This window comes from Leiobunum rupestre, chromosome 1 (assembly GCF_980474605.1).
Source record: "Leiobunum rupestre chromosome 1, qqLeiRupe1.1.hap1, whole genome shotgun sequence".
Taxonomy (NCBI): domain Eukaryota; kingdom Metazoa; phylum Arthropoda; class Arachnida; order Opiliones; family Sclerosomatidae; genus Leiobunum; species Leiobunum rupestre.
The window spans coordinates 80,862,594-80,886,122 of record NC_143384.1 but is presented as its reverse complement, the minus strand read 5'-3'; the positions used below and the strand labels follow the sequence as shown (position 1 = coordinate 80,886,122).

General features: G+C 35.6%; 3 protein-coding genes across 5 annotated transcripts in view; 2 read left to right on the top strand and 1 right to left on the bottom strand.

Annotated features, from left to right (window-relative positions):
- The window catches only part of LOC149967142 (sortilin-like), a 42,332-nt gene extending 27,548 nt beyond the window's left edge, over positions 1-14,784 (top strand). For both annotated transcript variants that reach the window (XM_090154372.1, XM_090154381.1), the window contains 7 exons: positions 947-1,018; positions 1,328-1,447; positions 2,555-2,672; positions 3,339-3,445; positions 3,514-3,640; positions 13,730-13,876; positions 14,196-14,784. In XM_090154372.1, coding sequence (XP_090010498.1) covers positions 947-1,018; positions 1,328-1,447; positions 2,555-2,672; positions 3,339-3,445; positions 3,514-3,640; positions 13,730-13,876; positions 14,196-14,216 — 712 coding nt within the window. In that variant the 3' untranslated portion in view covers positions 14,217-14,784. The remainder of the gene's footprint in view (positions 1-946; positions 1,019-1,327; positions 1,448-2,554; positions 2,673-3,338; positions 3,446-3,513; positions 3,641-13,729; positions 13,877-14,195) is intronic.
- LOC149967143 (uncharacterized) lies at positions 4,972-11,806 on the top strand. The gene is made up of 2 exons (XM_090154393.1): positions 4,972-5,151; positions 10,608-11,806. Exon 2 carries the CDS (start codon positions 10,609-10,611, stop codon positions 11,299-11,301), a length of 693 nt encoding a protein of 230 aa, XP_090010519.1. The 5' UTR covers positions 4,972-5,151; position 10,608; the 3' UTR covers positions 11,302-11,806.
- A 1,861-nt stretch (positions 14,785-16,645) lies between the features above and the next one.
- On the bottom strand, positions 16,646-21,869 carry LOC149967141 (thymidylate kinase). 2 transcript variants are annotated; one of them, XM_090172483.1, is made up of 5 exons: positions 21,669-21,869; positions 21,216-21,356; positions 19,953-20,061; positions 19,796-19,886; positions 16,646-17,159 (listed from the first exon to the last, which is right to left on the bottom strand). In XM_090172483.1, exons 2-5 carry the CDS (start codon positions 21,349-21,351, stop codon positions 16,854-16,856), a joined length of 642 nt encoding a protein of 213 aa, XP_090028609.1. In that variant the 5' UTR covers positions 21,352-21,356; positions 21,669-21,869; the 3' UTR covers positions 16,646-16,853. The 2 variants fall into 2 exon arrangements, with proteins under 2 accessions (XP_090028609.1, XP_090028617.1); XM_090172491.1 differs by having other exon boundaries at positions 19,965-20,061.
- Positions 21,870-23,529: the final 1,660 nt, after the last annotated feature.

Sequence of the window (23,529 nt, the reverse complement as noted above, 5' to 3'; positions counted from 1 at the left end):
ACGTTTTTGACATCAGATAATAAAATAACTCCACACCTAGCCACAGCATGCATGATTTAAATTTCATAAGCATTATAATAGACGTAGCAATTACACTAATTAATATTGGTTAATGATAGTCTGTTGCAAAGTGATTGTATTATCGAAAAAGATTTGTTAATTGAAACCTTTAACTACCTGCGATCTTGATTGAAAGAATCACTGCCAAATTGCTAAATTATTAATACACATGAAAACGTGTTTAGGTCTCACATAAAATAATTACCTACATGTATTTCAAAAACTAAGTGAATAGTTATGATAGTCAATTTTATGTTCTGAATGTATAATTATTCAATTTTAAATAGAAATGCTAATAGTGGAGATTTGTTAGGTAACTAGTTCTAAAGACTATAAGGAACTTGTGGAGAGTTTTAAGTCTTTAATTATGTAATGTTGCACATTTCATTGGTGAAACAGACTACCATCTGTGGCATAGGAACATTTTTTAAGTTGGGAGAAGCAAAGCAGTTTAAACCTGGCAGTCAGGGGGAGGGCGGAAAAATTAAAACCTATAAATGGACCAGATTTAGTATTTTTTGCATTTAAATTGAAGAGATTTTAGTAAGTTTCAAGTTTATTTTGGTACAAAACCAATATTTCTCAAGAAAATTAAGGAACATAGTGTAATATTTGCTCTTTAAGCAGGTAGTTTTATTTAAAATTAGTTAATTTTAATTTTTAACCGAGCATAGAGGGGGCAATTACATTAGTTGCCTCCCCCTCCTCAGATCCTATGTCATTGATGACTATCATTATAAAAATTGGTATTGAGGATTGGCAGTATGCTACTTTGAAGTTCTTCATCCATTAATAAAATTTTAATACCTGAAATTTTTATAATAAACATTTAAGCTTACTTAAAGAAATAATTTTAACTTTAAATCTTTTTTTTGCTATTTTTCAGTTGTTTGATTGATATAGAAAAAATACTAAGCAATGAATCGAAATGTGTTTGCAAGATGGATGATGTTGAATGGTAAAAATAATCATTAGTATTTTAATTTATGTATTTTATATTAAACCAACAATGTATCAGAAGTAAATAAGGAAAGTGGGTATCCTGTAGCTTAATCAAGCACGCACCCATTTTCTGAATGGCCAAATCTATCTACTTTTTGATGTGTCTTTCAAAAACGTTTTATGCACTTATGATTGAAACCAAAACAATAGATGGCTTATTTAAGATAGTTTTCACTTTGTGGAACTACCCACTACAGAAATGGTTCAAATCAAAATGCTAATTTTAAAATTTTAATGTTATACCTGTATTTCATGTCAATGAAAGCGATTTTGGATTTTATACAAATGGAAATTCAAGTTTGACTTGTGTTCCTAATCCTGAGTTCCTGGATAAAGTTCTGGATTTGTGTAGTGGAAATGAAGACCCATTTTATTACACTTCTGGGTAAGTTAACTTTGTGCTTTTCATGCTTTACATTTCTTTCTGTGAGCGTAGAACTAATCTATAACCAATCAAGGCAATGTATAATGTTGCTGCCTTCTTTGTTTTATGGCTTTCAAGTTATGGTTTTTAAAAAGTGATTCTTACTAAGAATTTTTCGGTATGTAGGGAATAGAGCGCTTGACTAAAATAGCATTTGTTAAAATAGCGTTTTCAAAAGCGCGTTTTTCAAAACAGCATTTTGTTGCAACGGCGCTTTGTTAAAACAGCGGTTGTTGAAATAACGTTTCTCAATACCGCGGTTTGTCGAAAGAGCGTTTTGTTTAGTCAGCGTTTTTTGGTTAAGCGTTTCTCAGTTGAGCGGTTTGTCAAAACAGCTTTTTCCATAAACAGCGTTTCTGAATATAGTTTCTAAAATTAGCGATTTTGAAACAGCGGTTTTGGTCAAGACAGCGGTTTCTTAAAATTTATATGAATTGACGATGGAAAATGTATAACATACATATGAACTTCAGGGGTTAGGTTAGGTTAGGTAAGTTTGCAATACTAACTATCGGCAGAAACCATTAGGTAATGAAATTTGCCAAAATCCAGAAAAATATGTATTACAATAGGCCTATATTATTAGTGCTATAGAAAGCAGCGCGGTTTTGGGAAACTCTGTTTCGACAAAATACGGTTTTGAGAACCGCCGCTATGACAAAGCGCCGTTTGAACAATTTGTTGTTTTGGGAAACGCTGTATAAATAAACGCTGTTATGACAAAGTGCCGTTTGAACAATTTGTTGTTTTGGGAAACGCTGTTATGACAAAGCGCTATTTTGACAAGGTTTTTTTTGGAAAATGCTGATTAAACAAATGCTGTTTAGGAAAGCGCTGTAGTCCCTACAAATCGAATTTTTCATTAAATTTAAAATATTTCACTTAATTTATAATTTTAAGTAAAGTATTTACATTTATTGAAAAATAAATTTTGGTTAAATAAACTACTAATACTGATAGTTAATCACTTAAAATTCACAATCAGAGAAACTTTTTACCTTTTCAATCGTTATAACTAAGTAAGTTCTGTTAGTTTTATTACTGATGAGTTTCTTTATTTTTGTTTAGGTACAGAACACAAGCCGGGAATCATTGCTATAATTTGACAAACATTTTACCAAAAAAGTTATCATTCCAGAGAAAACGGTGCTTAGGAAGATCAATATTAACTGAAGGGTTAAATAATGTAGGTATTTCAGTGATGATTTATATTTATTAAGCTTTTATAATAGCAAAATAATTACTAATGACGAAAAAATTATTACATAATACTAAAGATCTAAATCTAGGTTTCCAAATATATTTGAAATATTAAAAATGCTACCTTATGCTAATTACGTGTAATGATAAGACTATAGAAGTTTAGATTTAATTAATTAGAAATCTTACAAGCTAGAACAATTTTTTGACTTCCTTGAAATTTGATAGAGATAAATATGTTGGTGACTTCAAAAGAAATTCTTATTAATTCTAGAATGTTTAATAACTAAATTTTTAGTGGTTATCTAATTTGAGGGTGGAGTACCATATTTAACGTTTTGAAGGCTTTCAGCAGTGTCTTTTTGTTTCAAAATTTGAACATGGCTGTTTAGGGTCTGTTTAACAATTTTTACATGAAAGAGCTTGTAAATATAACTTACTAGTCTCAAAAAATTATAGAAGCAGATAATTTTGTATCATTTATAACTGTTAGTAAAGAACGAATGCTTGAAATTTATAATTCAAAGTTATAAATTTTTTCTGAAAAGTTCTGTAAATAATGAAAAGGTCAAAATAACCCTAAATTTCTAATTAAATACACTGAGAAAAGCTACACGAGATTCACCGCTTTTTACACCTTTCTTTTTTGCAGAGTGTGATGGAAATCGTAGTGATATCAGTTATTGGTATGGTCGTTATTTTAACAGTTCTTGGTATGACGGTCTTTTTTGTTCACAAGTTCCATCAGTTAAGGAATGAGTTGAGTGTATTTAATTTTTATATTATTTAGCAAGAACCACTTTTAATTATTGATTTTCTTATTCCAGAGCTCCATCTTACCGATATTCCAAGCTTAACCAAGATGATCGAACTGTGTTTTCTCCCGTGCTTGAAAACATTGGAGATGCTCTTGTTGCTATTTCCAGTACCTCATCATCAGGAAATTCTGATGATGTACGTACCGATTTACACTAGTTAAAAATTCAACTAACCATTAAAATATCCCTGACTATCTTTGAACCTCACGGTAATGTTGCCACTACCTTGAAGATAAAAACTCAGCTTTGGCAGTTGTAGTAGTGCAAATTAGCCCCTAATGCAAATAATGTTTTAGGAATTCTTTACAAAAAAGCTCATTGTGGTCAAAACTTCCAGTTTATCCCAAACGTTATTATGGTTATAGTCTATTAATTTTTAAGTGGTGTAACTAAGATCTCCTGAAAATCTTAGGAATGTTTTAGCTAATTTTGTGCCCATAGATCAAAAGGAATTTAGGAGGCCCCCTAAATTGTGGGCCCTACATATACTGCTATTTGTAAAATATTTATTTATAAATACCATTTTTATATGCCTTAGCTATTGAATAACATTTTAAAACAATCATAAATAGGCAGAGTTCAATTTACTTTAAGCCAATTATAGTTAGTAAACCCGGTTTAAATATTAAAGGGTTCCATCTTTCTTTGGTGAACGTAGCCAAAAAAAAAGAAGTTTGTAAAGCGACCGCTATGCCCAAGCACTTAAGACTACCAGTGCCAAATTCCTACAGCGGATTTTTGGAAAAACATAAAAAAAAATGGGCCGTTTTCTTTCCTACTTCTCATCCCTGTGATGGACCCCTTAATCTTTGGTTTATTAAATGTAGAGTTAAATAAAGTTGTCACCTTAATACGGAATACTAAATCTAATTACTTCAAAGAAAATCTCACTAAAGATCAAAAACCATGCCATTTTTGGAAGGCGATAACTCCCGTTCTTAAAGGTAGTCATAAAAAACAAGTTATTGCCAAGATTAAACAAAATGATGATTCTATTGAGGATCCTCAGGGCGTAGTGGACTACCTTAATGCGTATTTTGTAGATGTCGCTGAAAAATTGATCGATAAAACCCAGATATCAACCTCACATGCAAGCAATAATCTACCACCTTATACTATAACTAAGAAGTTAACTAACTTTGACATCGTGGCGGAGGATCAGGTCTTCAGAGTCCTGAAGTCCATAAAACACAATAAGGCCAGTGGCCTAGACAACATTCCCCCTGTAAGGGCCGCAAGGTGGCGCCAGCCATAGGAGCTGGCATATCGCCAGCTGATAAGAGCTCTTATCCCTTTATAAACCCCAGACAGAGTAAGAGTAGGGGAGAAGGGGGTCTAGACCGGCGGTTGATGTGGTTTGTTAGTTTGGGGCTCTCAATCCCAAGGGGTAATTGAAAGCAATAAAGCATATTGTTGATCCCATAAATCGTTCGTCATAAATTAGTGCGTTACATTTGGTGGCCCATGGGGGGAATTGAATTGGGAAATTAGTTACAAAGAGTACGAGAACGAAGACGGGAAACTGACAAAGCGGAATCTGGCAACACGGGAGAACAAGTTTCATTTTAATCCCGCCAACGTGCCAACGAACACGCTGAGAAACATCGGCCACAGGAAGAAGAAAAAACCCCGACTCCGAAACGAAAGGTTCGTTGAATAATCAAATATTAACAAAACAAATGACAAAATAGCTTGGTAATTACGTAAAGGATAAAAGAAATAATCCGAAAGCGTAAAATAGAAGCATCATAATGGATGCGCAAACAAAAGCCAAGGCCTAAGAAAATTTGTCCTTTTTTTGTTCTGATATTTGAGACTACTTTTGAACCCATACAACAATGTGGTCTGAGGTAATGTTACTTACTGGTTATGTGCTTATATGGTTCTTAACATGGATCGCAAGTTATGCGTTTCCAACTTCAAGACTTTGGTATATTTTGTACAAAATGCTATCGTTATGGCCAAAGGTTTTATGCCTGCTATTGGTAAGCATATTTAGAATAATTAGGAGTGGAAGTCGACTCATAGAAGGTTTGGTAGTAGGGGCCGACAATTTCCTAGATGGCTCGTACCAATGGACAAGAAGACCAAGACCTAATACTAATATTTCGTCTAGTCACAATCCCACTCCATCCACACCACAGCAACGCACCAGTCTAACAGTGGCCTCAGCCGAGCGACGACACCGTGAAGCCTTGATGATGTTCAGACAGGCAACTGGGCAAAATGGAAACCAAACACCACAAGGAACGCCAGTTCGAGGTAGTCCGGGATTACCAACAGGGATAGCTCCCATGATAGGTAATACAGGTCCAAGCGCTCCACCATTGCCTGCAACATTCCAACAATCAATAGGGTCATCTACACAGAATCTATCACCACGACATGTACATTTTCATGGTACTGGTGTTCAAGGGTATGTACCGTCACCAAATAGATTATCTTTGGGTTCAACTATCCAGCCAGGGACGAGATTATCCTCAGGAAGCGGACACAGTGGAAGTACGGCAGGAGTAAACCCGTTCCAACAAAGCCAGGGACTAAGTACTACAGCTGGTGCGAATGTAAGTTCTATCAAAATACCAGTACCGACTTTTTCGGGGGTTAATGAAAATCCAAGAACGTTTATGAAAGAGTTATATACATTTGCTAATATTAAACAATTGAGCCTCGAAGGAATAGCAGCCATGTCCAGAAGTATATTCCTTGGTGAGGCGAGAGTATGGTACGAGGAATTTGAACTAGAACATGATCCCTCTACATGGACATGGCCACAGTTTGAAAGAGAGTTCACAAAGAGGTTTATGAACAGTGGTCGAGAGGATCAAATTCGAATGGAAATCGATTGGACCCAGCAACAACTCGATGAACCGGTAACACAATTTATATATAAAATAGAACGTAAGAATTTGTCGCTGTTACAACCAATGACGAAACAGCGATTAGTGGAAGTATTAAAACGAAATGTCTTGCCTATCTATGCACATCACTTGGTTACATTTCAAAGTGACAATATAGGAGATCTGAGACAAATGTTGATAAAGATGGAACAGTTATTTGGTCCGAAAGATATCTCAACGAACGTCGCAACAGAAATAGAAAAAACTATATATAATCAACCATGTTTGAATTGTGGAAAAACAGGTCACCCGCAGAGTCTTTGCCAGTCAATATCGGGACCAAGGGTCTACCGTCCCCCAGCATCTAGAGGAGGCAGAAATACTTATCGACAAAAAAAACCTGTCCCGACAACAGGAGAGTCTGGTGAAACGGGAAACGAGTAAGGGGATTGAAAGGTGCAGGGCATCAATCCACCACAAACGAACCTGCCATAATGACGATGCAACTTCTACAATCATTCGGTATTTATATTACTTTAAACAATACCAAAAAACAGTTGGCCTGTGTAGACACAGGTGCTGAAGCAAGTTTTGTGACCCTTAAATATTTAAAAACGATATCACTAGACAGTGAATTGATTAAAACTAATGATATATGTTTTCAAGCTAGTGGCGAGACTTTACCAATTTTTGGCCAAATAGAGCTATCAACCAATCTTGACGGAATCCATACGGGAGTAGTACTTTTTAACGTTGTTGGATCTCTACCATGTCCAATCCTGCTCGGGACAGACTATTTCACAAGCCTTGGAGCAAAGATAGACTTCAAAGAGAATACCTTTAAGTGGGACAAGCATTCAGTTACGTTGTATCCAATGACAACAGAGGACAGCGCAAAAGAGCGCTCTGTCTCGGAAAAGGTCATGGCTGAAGTGAAATCAGTAATCAATATAGATAATACAACAGAACAACAACGTGGTGAGTTAACACAATTACTAAAAGAATTCCCAGCAGTGGTAACTGACAAGAAAGGCAGTACCGATTGGATCTATCATAAGATCACTATCAAACCTGGTACTAAGGTCGTAAACCAAAAACCACGCCAGCTAACGAGAAAAGAACGAGCCATTGTGGAAGGTGAAGTAGACCAAATGCTACGAGATGGGATAATAGTACCCTCGACATCACCATATGCTAGTAGAGCGCATATAGTTGGTAAGAAAGATGGAGGGTTGCGATTCTGTGCGAATTATAAAGAACTGAATGAATGCATAGAAGACGATCCATATGGTTTTCCACGAATAAATGGTATTCTTGATTCAATAAAACAACCTAAATATCTAAGCAAACTCGATTTAAGAGCAGGTTTTTGGGAGGTGCCAATGGAAAAAGGAAGCGAAAAGTATACAGCGTTTGTGACGGAAAGTGGTAAATATGAATTCAAGTACATGCCCTTTGGTCTCAAGACGAGTCCAGCAACCTTCCAAAGATTGATGGACAGAGTCCTAAAACATGGAAATAGATTGGGAGTCGCCTGGTACTTGGACGATATCATCATAGCTAGTCAAACCTGGGCCGAACACCTAAAGGCTCTGAGATGGGTTTTGTCACAACTACAAAAAGCCGGCCTAACGCTCAAGCTGTCCAAATGTTCGTTTGCCTGCAATAAAGTGTCAATATTGGGACATCAAGTCAGTACCGAAGGGATATGTATAGATCCGTCTAAAGTCAAAGCGATCCGAGAGTATGTAATTCCAACTAACACCTCGGAACTTGCTACTTTTTTAGGAATGGTAACTTATCATACCCGCTTTATCCCAAACTTTGCTGATTTAATAGCACCGTTACAGTTTCTAAAACGCAAGAATGTTCAATGGAGATGGACGAAGGTAGAGCAAGCGACCTTCAACTCACTGAAAGAACAGATTGCAAAGGCTGTAATGCTGCATGTACCAGATCCAGACCTGCCCTATATTGTAACTACAGATGCAAGCCAATACGCAATTGGAGCCATGTTGTCGCAAATCCAAAATGGAATAGAAGTACCGTTATCTTACGCCAGCCGGATTTTCAGAGGACCTGAGGTACGATATAGCACACCCGAAAAAGAATGCTTAGCTATTGTTTATGCCATAGAGCAATTTCGACATCATTTACATGGTCAACACTTTACAGTAGTTACCGACCACAAGGCTTTGAAGTGGTTATTTAATTTAAAGAACCCTAAGAGTAAACTATTACGATGGGCTATTTTGTTGCAAGAATATACTTTTGATGTTGTCTATATTCCGGGGAAGGCGAATAGAGTCGCTGATGCACTGTCCCGCTCTGTAACGGAATTTGATAAAGGCAAAATAATATCATCAAAGACTCTAATGACTATCTATTTAGCCGCAGGAAGTCAGATGTTGGAACCCATTACAAAGCAAGACATCATGAAAGAACAAGAGGGAGACAAACAATGGGAAGACATTATGGTTGATCTCCGGAAAGGTAAAAAACATGATTTATATGAAATATGTAATAATATTCTGTGTAGAAAGGCCACACCATCGAAACCAAGGAAGATAGTAATACCCCATGGCCTACATAATAAGATGTTCGAGATGTATCATGATCATCCTGTTTCTGGCCACAGAGGATATACTGCAACAGAGAAAAGAATCACCACCAAGTATTACTACCCAGGACTGAGAAAACTGATAGCGGAAAGAGTACGTAAATGTGTCACCTGTCAACAATACAAAGCAACAAACCATAAACCAGCAGGTAAAATGATGTCCAATACCACTACCGATGGTCCAAATCAATTGGTTGGGATTGATATGATGGGTCCACTACCAACAACCGCTCGAAATAATCGATACATCGTAGTAATAGTCGATTACTTCACTAAGTATGTCGAGTTATTTGCAATTAAAAACATAACTGCCTTTACAGTCGCAAATGTGTTCCTAAAATATATATCACGTCATGGCTGTCCCGAACGCATCCTTTCCGACAATGGGACGCAGTTTACGTCAGCTGTATGGAACGAAACGTGCCAGCTATTGAAGGTAAAACCTGGACTCACCACCCCATATCACCCTCAAACAAACCTAAGTGAACGGGTCAACAGAGTACTGGGTGAACAAATAAGTATATACGTAGGTAACTCTCATAACAAATGGGACTTGGGCCTGGATTTGCACCAATTAGCAATAAACTCAGTATACCACTCTACGATTAAAACGTCCCCATTTTATCTAACTTATGGTAGAAATGTTACTCTACCGTGGGATGATGAGAACCAGCATAAAGCAGCAGATGAAATAGATCCAGCCACCTTAAGGGAGTATGAACAAAATACGTTAAGCGAGCTACATAACGCCTTAGATAGTGCACGCAAGTATGCAGTCATAGCACAAGCAAAACAAAAGTTGTACTACGATAAGCAATATACGAACTCTGAACTAGAGGTTGGCCAATTGGTATGGAAAAGGTCCCACAAACTCTCCAATAAAGAGGCAGGTGTGATGGCAAAATTGTTACCAAAATGGGAGGGCCCGTATAAAATAGTAAGGAAGCATGGCCCGTTAACATATGAGATACAAGATTGGCAAACTGGACAATATAAAGGCAAATGGCACATTAATGAACTAAAATTTTATATCAGACAGGATTCTAATGGCGACTTTCCTGACGTAATTGATGTCACTTTACCTACAACAGAGATGGACGAAGACGATTCAAATACGACCGAGACGGACTCAATACCCCAAGAGGAGGGTGATCAAGAAGCAGAAATGCTAGAATTTAGTCTTATAGAACCAGAATCAGTATTAGCAGAACAAGAACAACAGACCGAAACCATAAATAACGTGTCCAATGTGGTGAACGAAACATCGTCTGATCCCACATACCTCACGCCTTTATTGAAAGGTTGGGTCCGAGAACTAGTCTATCGAAAATCCCCAAAACTGGGCCGAGTAGGTGATGTATACTACTATACACCTATACCTACCGTACAACAAATACGATCTCTAAAAGAATTAGAACGGAAATGGAGGTATTTGGGAGATGCTACCAATGGGTTGGATACCAGTATGTTTTTATTTAAACCCACTCCACTTCCTGGAGCACCTACCACCCAAGAAATCGTCCGAAATGCAAAATAAAGGGGCCGATCTATATATTGATTGTCCTAAGGGTTGTTAATGATGATATTCTGACCCGAGTGTTTATAGATATTATAGATAATAATAAAACATCTTTCTATTATAGAATGGAGAAATCCTATGTCTTGTTCCTAGGTGAAGATGAGTTGCCAGTAAGGGCAATCGTCAGAGGTAATCTGCCATTTCCAGTGATTCCAAAGCACATTATCCGTATGCTGAATTACCAAGGTGACATTACGCACGCTGATGAAGATAAATTTCAACACCGATACGGAGTAGAAGGAGTAGTTTGCACCATAGTAATCCCAATGCGGTTTGGCGAGGAAAAAGCTTTAGACGTTCATGTAGGGGTAACCTCCATCCAACAGGATAACATACTTATAGATCCAGCTACGGAATACAGACTGATGGGACTCCCAGAAGAGGAACCATTGCCCAGAGGACCTTATTCCTTTTCTTCACTACCAGACACTCCACCAAAAAAGAGCGAACCGACTGTGAAGTTCGTGTCATCAGGATGTTCGACTACAGTGGAGCAGCGCACGGTTTCCTTTGCGCCTTCTGTTCCTAAACAATCTACAAGCAGGCAGATCATCCTCCGAGACGGCCAACAAACCACTACAAACAATGATCTGTCACAACGACGACAACACTGCTATAGATGCGGCAAAAGAGGACATCTGGTGAGGCAATGCCACACACAACGGAGGGTATTGCGTACCAACGAGCAAAGACGAGTCCACGGGTTGAACGAGCAAAGACGAAGTGCACTCCCTAGGCCGTACAAGTACAGATTCTAACTTTGTTAATAGTATAACGGACTAGTAGCTCGGGAATAAGAAAAATTTAACTTTGACGCGCATATACCAAAAGCATATATCATTAATTCAAATTAATTAAGTGTTTAAAAATTTTATAGTGTAGAATAACAAGTGTATAAAAAATTAACCAACTAATAGCTTAGTATAAAAATTTGTATTAAATAGTAACAAAAATAGATATCAAATCGTATATTAAATAATTGTACATATGTGGGAAAAAGAGAGACCGAAACTAACAACAAAAAAAAAACGGGGGAGAATGTAAGGGCCGCAAGGTGGCGCCAGCCATAGGAGCTGGCATATCGCCAGCTGATAAGAGCTCTTATCCCTTTATAAACCCCAGACAGAGTAAGAGTAGGGGAGAAGGGGGTCTAGACCGGCGGTTGATGTGGTTTGTTAGTTTGGGGCTCTCAATCCCAAGGGGTAATTGAAAGCAATAAAGCATATTGTTGATCCCATAAATCGTTCGTCATAAATTAGTGCGTTACACCCGGTCATCCTAAGAAACCTCGCTGCTATTATTTCCAAATTTATTGCAAACCTCATCAATATGTCATTCTCAACAGGCATCTTCCCTGATGCCTGGAAGACTGCAAAGGTTATCCCGGCTTTTAAAAAAGGAGACAAAGCTGACCCGGCTAGCTATCGTCCTCTCTCAGTCTTGGACGCTGCCTCCATATGCTGTGAAAAACTGGCCAATAAAAATATAAGCTCATACCTTGAAGATAATAGGGCCTTATATTGGAATCAGTGTGGCTTTCGACCTGGTCACTCGACTCAGACCTCAATATTTAATTTACTTGAAACTATCATTCAGCAGCTAGAAAACGGACTATATGTACTAGTTATCTTCATCGACCTCTCAAAAGCGTTCGATACTGTACAGCACGAACCATTATTACAATCCCTTAGGATGGTTGGAGTTGATGGCACTGTCCATAAATGGCTCCAGTCATATCTTACGGATCGTCATCAGGTCGTCTCCCACAATAATCATATTTCAACAATGCGTCAAGTTAAACATGGGGTGCCCCAGGGCAGTGTCCTGGGTCCGCTCTTGTTTAATGTATACTCTATGGATTTACATAAGAGCCTCATGTTCTCTGTAGCTAATGAATACGCAGATGACAATGCCATCTCATCGGCCAGTACAGACTTAACTACATTGATTTCTAATGCCGAAAGAGATCTATTCGCACTTGAACAAGCCTTGACTAATAAAGGCTTATGCCTTAACAAAGAAAAAACAGAAATGATGCTCTTCTCCCCTAATCGAGAAAAGGCTGCTGCTGCTAGTGCTATAACCTCCATCTGTAATGGTGCCATCGTCAGGACTAAAACCTTTAAATACCTTGGACTTCACTTTGAAGAATCTTTAGATTGGCACCCACATATACAGTATATCATCAGCAAAGTCAAGAGTAGACTTTGGCTTATGAAACCGCTCCAAAGCCATATCTCGATCGACTCTCTTAGACTAATTTTTAATACTTTTATTAAACCAATCATCGACTATGGCATAATTTTCTAAGCGTCGGCGACTAAATCTGATCTTGCTAATCTTCAGAAAGTCCTAAACAGCGCTATGAAATTAATTGCCGGATTCCCAAAATTTTCGTCATTAACTGAAGCTAAACATATTGCTCGTATTAATTCTATTGATTTTACCTATTGGCATAATCTCTTAAATTTTATGTATAAAATTAAAAAGAATCAAGTCCCACGATATATCTTAGATAGATTCCTCCCCCCTCCCCATAATATTAATACAAGAGGAGCTAATGATAACTTCTATATAGAAAAAATTCTCAAACATTTCGGACAAAAACTTCTAAAAGTGTTAAAATAGTAGGCTCCCAAAATTGGAACAAACTTCCAAATCTCTTAAAAAACGTTGAGAGCATTAATCTCTTCAAAAACCTAATCACCACCCATTATTTTACTAATATTAATTCGTCATTATGGTGATTTTAGTGACGCTTGTTGGAAATTTCTCCTTCTTCTTAATTTTAATATAATTTAATTAATGTGTAACTGGACTCTTATGTAAAGAAGTTGTAAACTTATATGATGATCCAATGAATAAATCTATTATTATTATTATTATTATTATCAGCCTTGTCTGAATAGGGCCTAAGAAACTTAAATTTTCTTAAAACCATTTTAAGAAAATAAGTAATAAAAGGGAATATGCAATATTTTATCACATCCAGGGGCGTAGCTAGGGGGGCAGTGGGGGCGGTCTGCCCGGGTTTGGGCGTGATTTGGGGTGACACCCGACCTTGAAAAAATAAAAACTTACCAAAACTAGAGACTAGTACCATGACATCGGCCCCGTTGTGACCCATGCTAGCTACGCCACTGATCATATCTTGAATCATAATTCCAATCATAATTTTTTATTTAGGATTCACCAGCCACTATATCTGTCCAGTCACAGACTTTAACACCTCCATCTCCTTCTATTCATCTACAACCAATAAATGTACCACTATCAACTAGAAATAAGTTATATAATTCAAGAGATGATACAATTCATGAAGACACAGATGATGTAAGTTACGTTTCGTGTGTTTAGAGTATCAAGGTTTTAGAATAATTACAATAATTTTATATTCATTGTATTATATAAACTTCAGTTTAATTCATATCCAACAAAATCCATAAAATATTTCAGACACTTATCATAAATGGAATAAATTTGGCTTATTTTCTAACAATGTGCTCCTATTATAAACTGTTTGGATAACATATGGCACATTAATTGTAAATTTTTGGCCTGTGGCAGATGTATATATGTATTTTATTGCATTTCATACCAATCATTTAAATTAGTTTCAACTATATACAATGTCCAATTTCTTTCTTTGTAGGAACTGCTGGCAGAATTTTAGCATTTCATCATCATCATCAATGAAAGATTTTAAAAATAAATTCTACTTACAAAATGTAATATAAACACATGATTTTAAAATAAAAGATGTCCTAAGTTTATAACTTACTAACTCGTTACAAGTTAGACTTTGACATAAGCCAATTTATTTATTATTCAGCAATTTTGACTTACAATGTAAGTAGATAGTTAGCAGTGAGCTTAATGCTGTGACAGCCTGCTTTTAAAAGGGGCCAAAAGAAATGATAGTCACTAAGCAACTTCAACTGTTATTCAAATTAAACTACACCTAGGAACATTTTTAAAGATTATTCTTTTAAGTAAAATTTCCAAAAGACTAGTGTAAAGTATTGTCTAGTATTATTCTGGTCTGTAAATTTACCATGTACCGACTACTTATTGTATAACAAAAAGTTTATTTTTGTGTTTTCATTTAACTACCCAAATAGACCGACAAGCAAGCTAATGGTTCATTTTGGGTGACACTTGACTTATCTTGTTGGATAAAAAATCTTATGGCAAAGTCTAACTAGAGAGTTATTAAGTTATAAACTTATGGTTATGTTTATATTGGCCTTTACAGTTGTTTGAATTTGGGTGACAGCATAAGCTTTATTTAAAATAAAGCGTTGAATATGTACCAAATAATACAAATGTACACCCTACCACGGGTATTTCTATTTATAGCATACGACTAAATTATAACATTTGGGAACTTTTAGAGCTCAATCAGACGGAAAAAAAAATTGGCTTTAAAAGAGGATCAAATTAGTTATCCCCCAAATGAGGAACAATTTTTTCTAATGAAATTTTACCGCAATTATCATCATATTTATCATTTAGGATCCCTTTCCATCAAAATTTTAACAGAGGGTAATATATGAGTTTTTCTTAGAAAAGAGGAAATTAACAAACTAATTGTCGGAAAGTTTGTTATAGATTTTTCCCGAAATCAGCATATTTCTCTTCTTTCTTATGAGTATTGCCAGCTCTCAATTCCAAAGAGATAGCCTATATGCTAAGTATTTTTAAACACCATATTTAGTATAGGGCAAAGTATGAGTATTAACATTTTTCTAGTACCTACTTCTAAAACAAAGTCCTATTTAAATTTTGTTTATTGCATTAGGCATTTCAAAAGTATAATTACACAAAAATTTATTTAATATCGTGTTACTAAGACTTACATAATTGGGGATAGTTATTGTTGGTAGGCAGCTACTTAATTTCATATACCCATTTCACACTAAGTCAAAACTGCTCTTGGATACGCTATAATAAAGAGTATTCCCTAAGTTTACAAAGTGAATTGTTTAGCGGAATTTTCTTGGAACAAATAATCTTCCACTAAAATATCTGAGGAATGTCAGCTAAAAAAGGACTTCCCCATTTCCATTAACTTGAGTTTAAAGGTAATAGTTAGTGCAGGGAACTGTTGGCAGCCATGAAATGAAGTGCTCGCCACCAGTCCTCTTTGCATTGTAACCTGGCCACCTGAATTGATAAAGGAATTAAAAGTTGCTAGCTGACTTGGGCCTATGATGCTGCCTTGGGTATTATCCTAGCTGATTATTATTATACAAGGCACACGACTAAATTTTGGAATGGAGGTCCACATTTTACCATAAAGTCAATCAATAAAACTCATTAAAACTTCGAACATCGTAACTACACAAGCCCCTTTTTTAAATTTAGGTAAGCGTATTCCTTATCATGGGAAGCTTTTAAAGTACCTAGACACCATTCCTTCTTCAGCCCTAGCTTCATCCCCAGATTTGGACTAATTATTCAAATTGTTTACAATCTGTGAAAAAATTAATTACAAATCAAAACCACCTGATTTATCTCCTAATATTAATAGTAAACATAGAACCTACCTGTTATCTTCACCAATTATCAGCGTCTCCTCGTCTTGGATCTTCCGATTCAGCAAAATTAAAATTCAAAGTTGTTGGAACAGCGTTTCGTTTTTCATTACGATTAAATGCATCATTTCCACTCAATTAAGACTATCAAATTACAAATGAGCTAATGTATTCCCAGTGTAAATTTTTTCAGTTTGATCTTGGCTAACCATTGTCTCAAAAGATTTTGGTTTTTCAAGGAAATAAAGAAATTAAAACTTGGTGAAGCACTAGAAGACGTGCAGGAAACTGCCCAACAGTAAACCATATTAAAATATAAAATAAAATAATAATCATATACACACTAAGCAAACGCGCCTAAAACCAAGGCTGAATCCAGCGCCAGAGAATCTATATTTATCATATCAACGTTGACGTCACAATACATTCTAAGCGCACGCATGCGAAATAGAGACTCTCTAAGCGAAGGCTTTGTGGGAAATAGGAGATGATGCAAATAGACTTTAATATAGTCATAAGCATAAGGTGTTGAGTACATAAAATATGAAATGAATGCACAACTGAGTACCAAGTTGCTGGTTTATTTAAATACACTAAATAATGTTTTACATAAAAAAGCATGATGAGTGATAGGAATGTGTCATTAATTCTTTAAAGGACATTCATTTTGTTCTCTAAAACAAAAACCAAAACTAGAATGAGCGTTTCAATAGTTAAGAACGTTTAAAAATGCAAATAAAAGTTTTTAAAGGATCCAAATAATTGGTAAAAAATCATAGTATTTTAGTCCAAAGTCTTTCAACTTCCTCCATATATGATTTTGTTGACTTTTCCACACTTTTAATGAGCTCAGAATGAACCTCTTCAATTGATTTTGAAGCATCTACCATCTGCCAGTTGTCTTCCCTTAATTTTAAATATTGATTTCTGACGAGTTGCTGAAACTGGACTTTTTCATATATTTCTCCCCCAAAGCCATTTCGAGATTCTTGTACATTTGGGGGTATATCTAAAAACAGAACCAGGTCTGGTTTGGGAAGACCAACATCAGGTTGTTTACACCAATACAAGTCAAGATCCTAAGGAAAAGTAGAGATTATCTCAGTATACAAAAAAAAGATGGCTAAGATAATTCTGAAAATAATCCTTAATTCTCAAATCAATCTTATTAAAGGGCTACACAGGTGTGTGAAAAATCTGGGGAAAATTTACTAGCCCCTCATCTTCCTTTGGATAGCAGATACAGCCAATCACATTCTGAGATTTTTCAAACACCAGTTTGGCCATTCAATAATTTAATACTGGGTAGACAAAATCCTTGTTTTTTTTTCAAAAAGAAGAAAAACACTTTTTTTGTTTAAAACACAATTCGTTGTTTTAAACTGTTTTTAATATAATCTAAAAAAAAGGTTTAAAACACGGTTTAAACTCTTCTTCATACTTACTTATCAATAGTAGGTTACATTTTTAGAGAAAGTAGTATTTTAAGGCGGGCTAGCGATAGATTTATTAGCCTGCTACGTCGTCATAGCTTTCAGCTACGTTATATAAGTATAATAGGAGATATTATAAAAATATACTTTTGTTTAAGGGGAAACTAGTTTTAAATGTGAACGGAACCGGATTAGAACATAAGCTAAGAATAAATAAAATCCGTAAATTTAATAACCTGAATTAAGTTTTTTTGTAAATGTAGATTCTATTCTTGTTGCTAGTCTGACGTATTATCTGAATCAGGACATTTTTAGATAACTCTCCTTTTTGAATTATAATTATCACGTAAATGCTCTGGGAAAAGGGAAAAGTCTGTTTATGGACGTACTATTATTGACTTATTTTATTTGGTCTATTCAAACTTGGACAACAGAGTCACAACTTGTCAAAAGGATGTTAAATGAAAAACGAGTAGTTAGATAATAATAATCTCTCCCACCCAAAATGGTTGTAGCATAAGCATCTGCTAAAAATTATGGCATTACGAATATTCTACACAATGTGACTATCGACATGCACCAACATGTGGCGTATAGAGAACTATATTACTTCACAACGTTACGAAAGATGTTATGAATTTTATTCTGGCATAAAACAAGAATCTCCGGAGTTCAATAAAACAGTACCATGAATATACAACTGGATAAGATGGCCCTAGTACGATGTCGCTTTGATAAGGGCGGTAGCTTATGAGCAGAGTGACGTGATTTACATGTTTCTAAGATCCAATGTATGGCAAGTTACATAATTACCAAAAGTATGTCAATCAAACCTTTTTTTAATTAATGTTACGAGCGAATGAATGTTTGTGTTTATTTGGTTAGCGTACATTACGCACCCTTTTAGAACAGGGCAGCTCTACTTAGGGGAGCACAACCACACAAATTAAAAACAATTATTTAACAGTTTACAACAGAATTTTGAAAGAAATACAGCACTAAGTATTTTTCACGCGCACTGAGAGGCAGATATTTTCCTCTGTAGTTATCAGCTTTTCTTACAATGCCATTTTGTTAGTATATGTTTAATAATATCTGGATTCCATACTTTTCCCAAGAAACCCAGGAGATCAACCATGCCTAAATAGAAAGAATCTTCTCTCCATTCCTGGATCTCCTCGTCTAAGGCCAGACAAGATAGCAGAAGTAGAAAGGGGGAGTGGAGAGAAGTAAAAAGGGGGAGAGTAGAGGGGAGATTATGCATTTGAAAGGGGGGTCATCGCATGGTCAGGAGCAACTATGTCTAAAAAACGGTTATGCTACCTAACAACGTCATTCCTTGCATTTTTTAACTGGTGGATCAATGAGAATAAGCATATGTAAACTAAGGGTTGGGGACTTTGCTGATGGCAAAGCTGTATCACACTTGGTTTTAACTAACTGGTGTACGTGATCCACGTTTCAAAATGCAATACCTCAAAAAACTAGTTTTTAAGAGTTTAAAATTTTGATTGATTTGGTAATATGATTTGATTAAATAAATCCTTTAACTTAGGGCAAAGGAATAAATTTCGGATACATTTTTAATTAATATCTTGGTCCCATTGATGTATCACCATATCTCAGGTTATGTTTTGCCTCTTTGTAAGATGATGTACTTAAGTAATTCTAGATAAATACAAAAATTAAAAGTGATGAGGAAGCTTTGCTAAAATTCATTTATAAATGAAATTGTGCATGAATGCATGGTTTTTATAGAAAATCACACTGTATCTCAGGGCATCAATTTGGGTAAACACATCGCATATTAAGCAGTTGTTAATATAAATATATTCTTGGAATGTCTAAGGAAAACTATGGTGGCCCTTGATTATCAGAAATAGGCATGGTTTGCAATGGAGATTACGCTCCTAGTTGACATTAAGCCTTGCCTCAAATAGAACTTCACTTATTTACTTTTTTATACCATCTACACACATGATTTTAAACAAAACTAGACCTGTTTCCTGAGGAAAATGAAAAATTCTTCTAGTTCGTCAGTGTGATAAATGATCGGGGTTTCTTAAATTCAGTTTCTGTAGTCCATTTTCTAAGTGAGTGTCCTTCGTTTTATTTTTGCAGCGTTGTTTTTCAGAGGCAGTAGCCAGCCAATTAACTTAAAAAATGTGTTACGTTTACATTCAACTTAGTTTAAGCCCCGCCAGTTTCTTGAGCCACTTTCACAGCACGGTGCCAATCGATCCTTAGACATTCCAAGTGTACACAAATTTTATTAAACTAACTTTTTTTGCAGCAGAATAAGCAACACCAGAATATGCGTAACGATCACAAACAACTGTTGTACCCTCTTTTATTGTTGTTAAAATTTTAGACCTAAATGGAAAGAAAAACGCAATATAAAGCAAACAAGACCATGTGAATTAGTCAGTATTTACTTACTCTGCTTCCCACCTATTAGCTGAGAAGAGTAAATGAATAGTTTTATCATTCAATTCTGTTTTACCTCCTAAATACTGGCTGATTAACGTTCCCGTAGCAGTTGTGCGATCTAAAAAAGTTTGGGATGAAATTCAAACCACATTTCTGTTATTCTGACTCCATTTCTTAAAGTTCAATCTTACACACAGGATATACGAGGCTAAACTATAGAAATTCAGCTTGGGAAAAATTCAGGTAATATTTTTCTTCTGCCTTGTTTTACGAACTTTTATAACCTTTATATGCTAAAAATTAACTACACATATCATTCAGGATGTATCACTTGAGAAGAATAAAAGCTCCTATACCCATCATACTAAAAATCGCTACCAACAGACTTTCTTTCGCCATAAACAACAAAATTAGGGCTCTGAAGATAAGATTAGCACCAAATAGTTGAAAAACCGTGAGCTTCTTTCAACAGCTCCCATAGCGCATTAAAGTTCTTTAGTTCTTTTATTGCTTAACAAGAGGTCTAAGACCCATCACGTTAAGACAGTGGTCAATACAAATTATACATATACAGAGGAGATATTATATACAGTTTGTATGTATAGGAAAACAATACAATGTGAGGGAGATACAAGGTAAATAAAACAAAATAAAGGAGTTATGTATTCCATTATTACATGTAAATAAATTAAATATAAAGTCCTAGGAAAGTGTAGCATAAGCTTTTGCCTACTGGATTGGAGCCGATTCGAGTCACCCATGTGTGATAGAATATTTTTTATACAGAAAACATTGAAAATTAAAACTTTACAAACAAATTAAATGTATATAATTATAACTCCTAATGTTTTTATCACAAAAATTAAGTAAAGATTTTTAAACACCAAAATTACAAATTTCAGACTTGTTAGTGCCAGCTAAGAGCAACAAACACAGCACCGCTGCCGTCGGAAATGGAAATTCGGGAATTGTCTTCCCCCTTTCCGTAAAACGCTTAGCGTAAAGGCATGTCCTATGAAATTTGTACACAACACTGCGTTAGCGTGTTTAAAGGCTAGCTGCGCTCTCCTTGTGTTTATTGTTTCTAGGTGCTAAGATTTGAGCCTACAATCTTCCAATCGCTGAAAGTCTACACTATGAAGAAGCCATCATGAAATATTTTGTATTCCATCGGCGGAACTCTGTTGTTACTCGATCTGACTAAGCTTTCATACTTTTCTCCCAAAAGGGGTTTATTATCGACTGAAAATAATCAAAACACAAATTCCTTACCTGGAAAACTCATCTTCTCTACTTTTTGTCCTTGGTCCAAAAACCATTCTATCAATTTCTGGCATTGGGTAGATTTTCCCACTCTATCACAACCTTCTATTACTATGAATGCTCCTCTTTTTATCGTTGGCATCATGGACTCTAGATATAAAAATAGACCTTAAATTTACAATATATTTGTAGGGGTGTGCAAACAATTTAGTAAACCTAATACCAAATAGACTATTTAATTTGACCATAAAAATTTAACTTTTCAATTGCTATTAAATTAATCTTGTTATTTATCATATCACTGAATTAAATATTTCTTATAACTAGTAACAAACTGCATTTAGTTGGAACTTTCAAGGTAATCAATGTTAGAATGGTAGTCCAGAGATTACTAGAGCAAGAATTTATCATAATTCCCAGTAACGAAAAATGCCTTTGATTAAATAATCCAAAAGAACTTACAGTTGAATGGGAAAAGTTATCTTCCGTTTTTAATAGCGTTGCACGTTGAATGTTATTATTTGTAGTATAAATAATTCAAGAAGACTAGTTTGACTTTGAGAATCTCAAAATGTATGGGTTTCTAGAGACATTCATGGGTTTGAATCTCAAGACAAATGTTCCCGCCAGTTTTAGTAGCAAATTGTTTTTTTAAACAATGACCAATTTATTCTTGGTGCTCTTGGCTGAAAGTTGCAACTGCAACAAAAACCAAATCAAATCATATTGAGATCTAATATTGCTTAAAATAACCTTGTTATTACTTAAGTACATTTTATTCATCTGAATCATAAGTAACATAATTTTACTAAATTAGTTACGTTTGAATCAACATCAAAGATTATTCTGTTCTACCGAATTCACCCACAGACCGTGATAAACACCGCTTATATCATTGTGAGGAATTTGTTATTTCAAGAATGCTATAGGACAAAACTATTCGCTCATTTTGGGACGAAAAAAGTACACCTTTTACCCCAAACTACCAACTTCTTCCGTAGAATAACACCCAAACTGTATTTTGAAGTTGCTCGCTGTTTCCTAAAAATTACTCCAAAACTAGCGAATAGTTTTCGCCTTATATGTTAGAAGGATATGAGGCGAGGGACAAAAATGGCAGCTCTGTCGGTGGGTCATGCGCGATAGAGAATCCATCTTTAGGTTCCTTCAAGGACAAAACATGGAGGTACTCCGCCAAAATTTGTCCTTGAGAGAATAGAAACAAGACGTCGCACGTTTAGACACTCTCTTATAATCGACGGCGCTGCCAGCGTTTTGAAAACACGGGTTGGCCGGAGGGCTACCTATCCTTTTAACATATAGGATCCTTTGTTATTTCAAGCAGAGGAGAATTTGAGCAGTAAATTACACAGATTGGCGCGATACGCTCTTCAAAGATGTCCTATAGTATAGGCGCTTAAATAAAACATCTTCAAGGAAATCGCCAAGAAGAAATATTTCCGAGAGCCAGAACATGCAAGTTACTGTTTATATAGTGGTTGTTGAAATAATGGAAACTTTTCACCTGTAAACAGAACGTTGTGTTATGGCTTAGCCTTAATAGCTAAAAAAAACTACCTGGTTAAAAGGAAACACTTGTTGTATACTGTACAGGTGAAAAGTTTCCATTATTTCAACAAGCACCATATAAACAGTAACTTGCAGGTCCAGCCTTATGTTACTTCTTAGTGTTTTTCTTGAAGAGGTTTTACTTTATATAATATACTTTATTTCAGGATTTATAAAGTGGGGTACACTTATTGTGCTCCTATTAAGCGCCTATTAGCTGGCATTAGAAACGAGAGGAGCGCGAGCTCCAAAATATGGTTTTGCCCATCATTGGTAAATTATGGAGTTCAAAAATACTGAAACAGCAAATATCAATTGAAGCGTGCGCCAAATTCTTCTTTCAAATGGAAAAGAGAGAAGCGAAGCTCTGTTATCTTCTGTCGATAGAGAGGGAAAGGAGACGAGTGCATTTTTCGTCGATTATTTCAGCCATGGAATGTGGATACACTGTTCATGATTCAGCGCAAACGAGAGAAGCCCCACTGTGACCACTTTCATTAAATGAGCGCGAAAGGAGTGAGGTGTTAACTCAATACATTGAATTTAAAATCATGAGCCATATGTTTCATGCTTAGAAAAAATTGTGCCATTTATTTTAATACTTGTCAACTAAACTGCCGTGATTTGCACAAAGGCATTAACGACCATTTTTGACATTTTAATGTTTTAGTTTTATCTGGGTAAGTTGGTGGTGCTGATTCTGAATCTGAAATTAGTTTGTTTCTAGCCCTCTTAGGTTTTAAGATATACGCTT